Genomic DNA, 7788 nt, shown 5'->3' on the forward strand with positions numbered 1-7788 from the left:
GAATTTCTGTTATCATCTGTGATAATTCTCATGTAGGCAAGTGGTATACTTTTGGATAGCGAAAAATATGCCATTCTGATTAGCATTAGTAGAGGCATACGATGCAAGAAAGCAAGTTTGTGCAACATCAGCCAAAAAAAAAAACCCTTCCCATTTCACCCCTCCATTCGTTCCAAATACTCGTCCAGCTCAGACTTAAATTTCTTTAGGCGATCAGCTTCCACAACAAAAGATGAAAGTCTGTTCCACCAATCAACTACCCACTGGTTAAAGGCAAATTTCCAAGCATCTATTCTACAACTACCTTTCCTCAATTTGAAACTGTGCCCCCTCAGGTTCTTAGTCTGAGCAATAGGAAGAATCCCATCAGCATTCAACTTGCTCAACCTATTCAAGGCCTTATATACCTCAATCAGATCGCCTCGCAGGTGCCTACTCTCCAGGCAAAGCAATTTGCAGAACATAAGCCTTTCTTGGTAAGAGCACCACTTTGTTCCCCTCACCAATCTTGTTGCCCTTCTTTGTACTCGTTCTAGCAACTCTACATCCTTCCTAAAATTAGGCCACCAGAACGGTACACAGTACTCTAGGCGTGGCCTGACCATTGCCTTTAATCACTTCCCTTTCCCTGCTATCAAAATTCCTATATATCATTGAAAAGACTCCATGACCTGCCATGAAAGCCCATCTGCACTGCTCGGCAAACTTCATATTTGACTGCACAATTATCTCCAGGTCTTTTTAACTTTCCACTTCCCTGAGTGTAGTACCACACAGTTGGTACTTTTCTCTTCGATTATTGCTACCCATATGCACTACTTTGCATTTCTCAAAGTTAAACTTCAGTTGCCACTTCTCAGCCCATTTTCCCAACTTATATAGATCCAGTTGGAGTAGCATACTCTCATTACTGTCGTTAACAACCCTGCCAGCCTTTGTATCATCTGCAAACTTGGATATTAAAACTGATATGTCTTCATCAATATCATTGATAAATATACAAAACAACAATGGGCCCAACACCGAACCCCAGGTGACTCCACTAATAATATTAGTCCGCGTAGAGAAGTGTCCATTGATTATCATTCTGTGTCATCTACCATTCAACCATCCATTTATCTATTGTAGCAACTTGCCCTTAATGCCATACCTCTCCAATTTGTAAAGTAGTCTTTCAGTTGCAACAGAATCAAAACCTTTCTTGAAATCCAAGTATATAATATCAAAATTATTTTTGGCATTCAGTTCCTTTGTGACACATCATTGTATCCAAATCAAATTGGTCAGACAAGACCTCTCTTAAACAAACCCATGCTGTGTCAACTATTACTGCAATCTTGTCTAGATGATCCTGCAATGCTTCTTTAACAAGTGATTCCATTATTTTCTGTGGAACACTAGTTAAACTAAGAGGTCTATAGTTACTTGTATCACTTTTTAAACCCTCTTTGTGAATTTGTCATACATTTGCAGACATCCAGTCCATGAAGACCTCCCCAGAGTCCAAGGAAATGCTCATAATTATGACTTAGGGTTTGCTTACTTCCTTTGCTGCCTCTAATAGAAATGGATAGATGCCATGCACCCCCAGGTGCTTTTCTTATGTTTATCTTCAACAATTTCTCCTCCACTTTACTCTCAGTTATTACAAGATTATCTATCTTACTGCCAGAGCTTAATACACCTTTGGCATTCCCCTCCTAGAATAACTCCTCGTGTGTGAATGTAGAGGCAAAATATTCATTCAGTTTGTTAGCTTAGGACCCTGGGTGTGCTAAGCCCATACTCACCAGATGTGAGCCCCTGGGGTGATATTCCTGCCTTTTTTTTTCCTATGTCATGTCTAATTTGTTGATATGACATCCATTTAGGCCGAAACCTTGAACAGTATTTCTTGGTTGGAATGAAAAGCCTAGTAGCCTCCAAAATTAAGTCTCTGAAGGCTTCCCATTTAGAATTAAACGTTGGTAACATCATCAGTTGATCCCACTGTACAGAATTTAAAAACTGTCTGAGACCTCCGTAGTCACCTTTACGAAAGCAAAAACCCTTCCCTTTAGCCTTGATGGTAGTTACATCTTTAAGTAATTCCATTATTTAAATCAGTACATTGTGATCACTGTCTCTCAGTGATTGTTTTATCTGCAAATTCTTAATGCTTGAATAATCACTGCTGATAATCAGATGCCTCTTGAACAGGTTTGTAGTGTCTTGCTAGTGTGCGAGTGACAAACCCTTCGAGGGTGGATGCCCCTCGAAGGATTAAAAGTGAGGGGCCCATCAAGCTCTCAGCTGTCCCCACCAATGCCAGAGCTTGCACTTGGTCATCAAGCAACACAGCGGCAGCCCCCAAGGCAGAATGCGCTGGTCCCAAAGGAACTAGTAGTTGTTGGTGACTCTATTGCCAGGGAAACGGGAAACATGCTTTGTAAAAAGGATAGGTGGAACAGGACCAGGGTATGTCTGCCAGGGGCAAAGGTTGATGACGTTGTAGAGCAGATATCATTTTTCAAGGGCACAAAAGGTGATATAGTTGTACACGTTGGCACTAATGATATTGAGAGTAGGAGACCGGCGGAATTAAGTAACAAGTACAGGTCACTGTTGAAAAAAAGCTGTGAATTAGGGTTGAATTTGAAAGTGTCTGCAATTCTGCCCAAACAAGATAGAAGGGAGTATATGATGAGAGTCCTGTCAATCAATTCGGCCCTGGAAAGATTGTGTAAGGCTCACGGGGTAGAATTTTTTTCAGCCTGGTCTCTACTTGTTAACAGGAGAGACTGCTTCTACAGGGATGGGATACACTTAAATAGAAAGCGTGCAAGAATGTTTGCTGATGCTATCGAGGCAGTGTTAGGTGGGGTGGAAAACTGCTAGATTGGGGGGATACAAGGACTAAAAGATTAACAGTAGCCACTGGCAGAGGTGAAAGTGATTCTTGCACTGCATCTATTGGAATGAGCAGCAGCCTCGAAAACAAGATGCAGGATATTTCAGAGACTGCTGGGAGTAGTTGCGGTAAAAGTAAACACATGCGTTGTGTTTGGGTCACTAAGAATAGGAACAGATGCATGTATACTTGCATGTACACCAATGCTAGGAGTTTAGTAAATAAATTTGATGAATTTGAGATATTGCTCAAAACATCAAAGGCAGATACTGTTGGGATTTCAGAGATGGGGTGTCACACAGATATAAGGAATGCAGGACTGGAATTTGGGGAGTACAATGTCTACAGAAAGGATAGACAGGATAGTAAGGGAGGAGGAGTTATGCTATTAGTTAAGAAATACATAAAATCCAAGGAAGTGAAGCCAGTCGACATCGCTGGACAGTGCAGTGTCGAGTCCGTTTGGTGTGACATAAGCATTGGGAGATCAAAATTGAGAGTAGGAGTGTGCTATAGGCCTAATGACTCTGATGAGTATAATAAGAAATACAGAAAAATAGAGTGGACCAGTAAATCAGAGAGTCTTATAATGGGAGATTTTAATTTCCCAGATATTGACTGGAATTTGGGGGCTGGTCACTCACACACTAGCAAGGCTTTTGTGGATTTATTGGATGATTGTTTTCTACATCAGCATGTTCGGGAGGCAACTAGAGGGAGGAATACTCTTGATTTGATTATCAGCAGTGATTCTTCATGCATTAAGAATCTGCAGATAAACAAACCACTAGGTGGCAGTGATCACAGTGTGCTGAAGTGGGATTTACTCAAAGAGGTAACTACCATTAGGGGTAAAGGGAAGGGTTATTGCTTTCGTAAAAGCGGCTACGATGGACTGAGACAGTATATAAATTCTATGCAGTGGGACCAACTGATGATTTCCTTAGATTTTATTTGTTTCTTAACTAACAGCATAACCCCTCCTTCCTTCCTGTCCCATCTATCCTTCGTGTACACATTGTATTGTACTCCTCAAATTCCAATTCTGTACAGATATTTATATCTGTACAGAATTAATTAATAAGATATGTTTATATCTTACTGACACCATGTCTCTGATATCAAAACAATATCTGCCTTTGATGTCTTGACAAGCACTTCAAGCTGATCAAATTTATTAACTATATTTCTTGCATTGGTTTTTTTTTTTTTTTTTTTTTTTTGGTAGTTGTTGGCGCATCGGCTTCTGTGGCCATAGTGCACCTCCCAAAGTTTTTGCAGTACTTTGATCCAAGCCCGAGGCGGCGGGATTCGAACCCGCGACCTTTGGGTTGCCAGGCAGGCACTTTATCCACCTGGCTAGCCCGGTCGGCTCCTTGCATTGGTATACATGCACCTGTTCCTACTCTTGGTTACCCTAATACAGGCCATATATTTTATATTTACTTATTCCACTATGACTCCAACAGTCCTGGAAATCTCCATTACCTTGCTATCCAGGCTGCTGTTCATTCTAATCGAAGCAGTGCAAGAATCACTTTTGCCTCTGCCTTCAGCCACTATTTAACTTTTACTCTGTGTATTCAACCCCCCCCCCCAAAGCTAGCAGTTTTCCGACACAAGTAACACTGCCTCAATAGCATCAGCAAATATTCTTGCACCCTTTCTATTTAAGGCTGAGCTGGACGGGTATTTGGAACGAACGGAGGGGTGAAATGGGAAAGTTGGTTTTTTTTTGGCTGATGCTGCATAAGCTTGCTTTCTTCCGTCATGTGCCTCTACTAATGCTAATTGTCAGATTGTCTTATAATGGTGGATTTTAATCACACACTAGCAAGGCTTTTAGGGGTTTTTTTTTTTTTGGACAATTGTTTACTACGGCAGCATGTTCGGGAGGCAACTAGAGGGAATAACACTCTTGCTCTGATTATCAGTAGTGATTCTTCATGCATTAAGAATCTGCAGATTAAGAAACCACTAGGTGGCAATGATCAGTGGTGAAATTATAATAGATAACAAATTTAACTATCTTTTTAAGAACTCTGTTTTTCTAACACTGAACTATCCTTTTTAATTTGTCCCTAATGCTAAACGCTGCTCTAACTTGTGCATCAATCTATTATGTGGAACTGTGTAAAATCCTTTTCTGAAATCTAAGTATATGATGTTTAAATAATTTTTTTGCATCCAGTTCCTTTGTTATTGTGTCATAGTATCCAATGAGACTAATCACACAATACTGCTCCCTTAACAAATCCATGCTGTGAATGCCAATAACTACATTTGTTTAACATAGAAAGTAACTAATATATAATGCAGTAAAAGTTATATCACTATGGACTATGGTCACATTGTTAGCAGTATATGAACATTTCTGTAATATAAGAATAGTTCATTTTAATACACTTCTGAACACACATTAAATTTTTCAACATCATGAGATTTTTTCTTCAACCCTTAATCTGCTCAGTTCAATGTGAAAGGGAATTATATACTCCAAAAATTACAAATTATCTAATTGAGTTAGCATTAGTAGAGGCATTTGATGCAAGAAAGCAAGCTTATGCAGCATCAGCCAAAAAAAAAAAAAACCCCACTTCCACTTCACCCCTCTGTTCGTTCAAAATACCTGTCCAGCTGAGCCTTAAACTTATTTAGGCTATCAACCTCCACCACAGGGGATGGAAGTCTGTTCCACCAACCAACCACCCGCTGGCTAAAGGCAAATTTCTGCACGTCTATCCTACATCTGTCTTTCCTCAATTTGAATTTATGCCCTCTCAGGTGATTTTTCTGAGCTAGAGGAAGAATCCCATCAGCATTGAGCATGCTTAAACCATTCAAGGCTTTATACACCTCTATCAGATCACCTCGCTGGTGCCTAGTCTCCAGACACTGTAATTTGCAAAACTTAAGCCTTTCTTCGTAAGAGCACCCCTTTGTTCCATTCACTAATCTTGTTGCCCTTCTCTGTACTCGTTCCAGCAGCTCTACATCCTTCTTGAAATGAGGCCTCCAGACCTGTATACAGTACTCTAGGTGTGGCCTGACCATTGCCTTATACAATGGAATAATCACCTCCTTATCCCTGCTGGAAAAATTCCTGTATATCATTGGCAATACTCCATGAGCTACTCTTGCAGCCCGTCTGCACTGCTCAGAGAACTTCATATCTGCCTGCACAACCACCCCCAAGTCCCTTTCATTCTCTACCACTGTCAGTGTAGTACCACAGAGTTGATACGTTGCTCTGGGGTTGCTGTTTCCCATGTGTAGTACTTTACATTTGTCAATGTTAAACTTCATTTGCCACCTCTCAGCCCATCTGAAAAAAAGAGTTGGAAAGGAAGGTAGGGAGTTGTGTTGTTGTTTGGTTTTTAGGAGCATTAGCAACTAAGACCATATTGCTCCGGGGATATGCGGTGGTCATTCCTTGACCTTTCCCTATCCTCCGTATTTGGTGGTCACGGGCTCGAACCATGGTCTAATCAAGAAGCGTGTGCTACACACTGCTGCTCCTGCACATGGAGGTGCCAAGAGTTGTTGTGTAACTGAGTTTATAAAATCTAGCCAGAAAGCTGGAAATAAGGGCTCAGAGATTTAGCCAAGCAAACAGGTCATCCATATTAGATGTTTTGATTAATTAACAAAACTCTTTACCAACCTATTCAACCTAAGTTGTCTCTGTTTATGCCAAATTTCTGATGATATTTACCTATGTGAGTAACTTGAAACTGATAATAATAAAATGAAGTTCACTGATTTTCAAGTTAGGACCAAAGAATATGTTAAATAATACAATTAAATGAAAGGTCAGGTTTTTAATTGACTTTAATTTTTAATTAGTGAAAAAAGTTTAAGTTTTTTATGCGCGACTTCGGGAGGGTTTCAAGCAAAAAACGGTCGTGGGAAACAGCCAGGAAGGGGGGGGGGGGTGTACCGTAAACTGGAGCATTACCATTAACAGCTAAAAATGAATCTAGGTTCCACCCATTTCATATTAATCTTTAAATAGGCTCATAGAAATCAAGTCGGCACATGTCCTTATAAACGTAAATTCTACAGCTTCAGCAAGGCATTCTGTGGATCTCGTTAAAACTAATTTATACTGCTGAAATTAACTTCAAAAATTCATGCAAAACTGAAACTCAGTATAAACAAATTTAAATCAGATTCCAGTAAAAAAATAATCACTTAGATACTAAAGAATAAAACTATTTTTATTGACAACCGAATTTTATTGCTTAAGATATTACTTGAACATCCCTTCTATAAATAAAATCAGAGCTGTCATTAAAAATTAATAGCGATAAAAGCCAGAGCCGTCTCACCAGCTGGTATCATCTTCTCCGTCCGCCATAATTGCTAAATGGCGTGAGGTACTCTACTTGCACTTTAGCACTAACATATTAAAAATTGTCACTAATATTCTGTATCAGTGGCTGTCACACTATTTTTGTGTCTATGCTGTTTAATGACATTTAAAATTGTGCATTCCTTTCATACTGCTTATGTATGAGCTATCATTGATAATTCGTTTCTTAATTTTCTCGAAATAAACATCAATAACCAGAAAAATAAAAATTTGGCTAAACCAAATGCGCACCGAGCGTTATCACCAACTCTCTACAACTAGAAAATACATAGAGTTGACTGCAGCATTCAAATTAAACTGATAGTTACACTCAATTAAAAAAAAAAAATAAGAATAATAATAAATAAATTATGCTACAAATGACAGCAACATATTTTACAAATAATACATATTCTTTGCAATGCCGAGTATTTTCTCCATACAAAAACGAATATCAGTATTAATACTACTACTTACAAAGTGTAGTAGTAATAAGTCATATACTGCGTATCAGCATTGCGCGACAAAGGTAATTCTAGACCTG

The 7788-nt window shown here is 39.3% G+C and overlaps 1 protein-coding gene across 1 annotated transcript in view; it reads right to left on the reverse strand.

Moving 5' to 3' along the window:
* The window catches only part of TBC1D23 (TBC1 domain family member 23), a 249771-nt gene extending 242274 nt beyond the window's left edge, over window positions 1–7497 (reverse strand). Inside the window, exon 1 of the mRNA XM_090381875.1 lies at window positions 7222–7497. Within this exon, the coding sequence (XP_090238001.1) occupies window positions 7222–7250 (29 nt within the window). The 5' untranslated portion in view covers window positions 7251–7497. The remainder of the gene's footprint in view (window positions 1–7221) is intronic.
* Between the last annotated feature and the right edge of the window lie 291 nt (window positions 7498–7788).

Source organism: Mastigoproctus giganteus, chromosome 9 (genome assembly GCF_048544385.1).
Source record: "Mastigoproctus giganteus isolate SK-2022 chromosome 9, ASM4854438v1, whole genome shotgun sequence".
NCBI lineage: Eukaryota > Metazoa > Arthropoda > Arachnida > Uropygi > Thelyphonidae > Mastigoproctus > Mastigoproctus giganteus.